At 36.4% G+C, this 968-nt stretch overlaps 1 protein-coding gene across 1 annotated transcript; it reads right to left on the reverse strand.

The window, feature by feature from the left end:
* Positions 1–200: 200 nt before the first annotated feature.
* Positions 201–785, reverse strand: LOC111241669 (uncharacterized mitochondrial protein AtMg00810-like). The gene has a single exon (XM_022780802.1). The coding sequence runs from the start codon at positions 783–785 to the stop codon at positions 201–203; it is 585 nt and encodes a 194-aa protein (XP_022636523.1).
* Positions 786–968: the final 183 nt, after the last annotated feature.

Here is a 968-nt window from a genome sequence, read left to right on the forward strand (position 1 = left end):
CAATGCTTTGGTGAAAATGTCCGCTAATTGATGCTTAGAATCTATGAACTCCATTTCATAATTGCCTTTTTGGACATGGTCTCTAATGAAGTGATGCCTAATTTCTATATGCTTGGTTCTAGAATGCATGATAGGATTTTTGGTAAGTTTTAATCACACTTAAGCGGAATATGATCTAAATGAATATCATAGTCTTCTAATTATTGTTTCATCCATAAGATTTGTGCACAACAACTACCCGCAGCAATGTATTCAGCTTCAGTGGTTGATAAGGCTACACAGGCTTGTTTCTTAGAGTGCCAAGAGACTAAGGAACTACCTAAAAAGTGACAGGTTCCACTAGTGCTTTTCCTATCTATCTTACAACCTCCATAATCAGCACCAGAAAATCCTACAAGACTAGGCTCAGCTCCTGAAGAATACCATAAACCAAAGGATGTTGTCCCCTTAAGGTATTTAAAAATGCGTTTTACTGCAGTAAGATGAGACTCTCTAGGGCTTGACTGATACCTAGCACACACACATACACTTTGCATGATATCAGGTCTACTAGCAGTAAGATATAATAGAGAGCCAATCATACCTCTGTATCTGGTTTGACTTACCTCTTTACCTATCTCATCTTTGTCTAGGTAGCAGGATGTTCCCATGGGAGTAGATGCTTCTTTAGCATTGTTCATCTCAAACTTTTTGAGGATTTCCCTGCAATACTTGGTTTGAGATATAAAGGTTCCTTCCTCCATTTGTTTGATTTGAAGTTCGAGGAAGAAAGTAAGTTCTCCCATTATTGACATCTCAAATTCTCCCTGCATGGACTTAGCAAAATTCTCGCAAAGAGTTGCGTTAGATGAACCAAAAATAATATCATCTACGTATACTTGAACAATTAGAAAATGTTTTCCAATTCTTTTAATAAATAATGTTGAATCAATTTTTCCTCTGTTGAAACCATTTTCTACAAGAAAATT

Source organism: Vigna radiata, chromosome 1, assembly GCF_000741045.1.
Source record: "Vigna radiata var. radiata cultivar VC1973A chromosome 1, Vradiata_ver6, whole genome shotgun sequence".
NCBI classification, from domain to species: domain Eukaryota; kingdom Viridiplantae; phylum Streptophyta; class Magnoliopsida; order Fabales; family Fabaceae; genus Vigna; species Vigna radiata.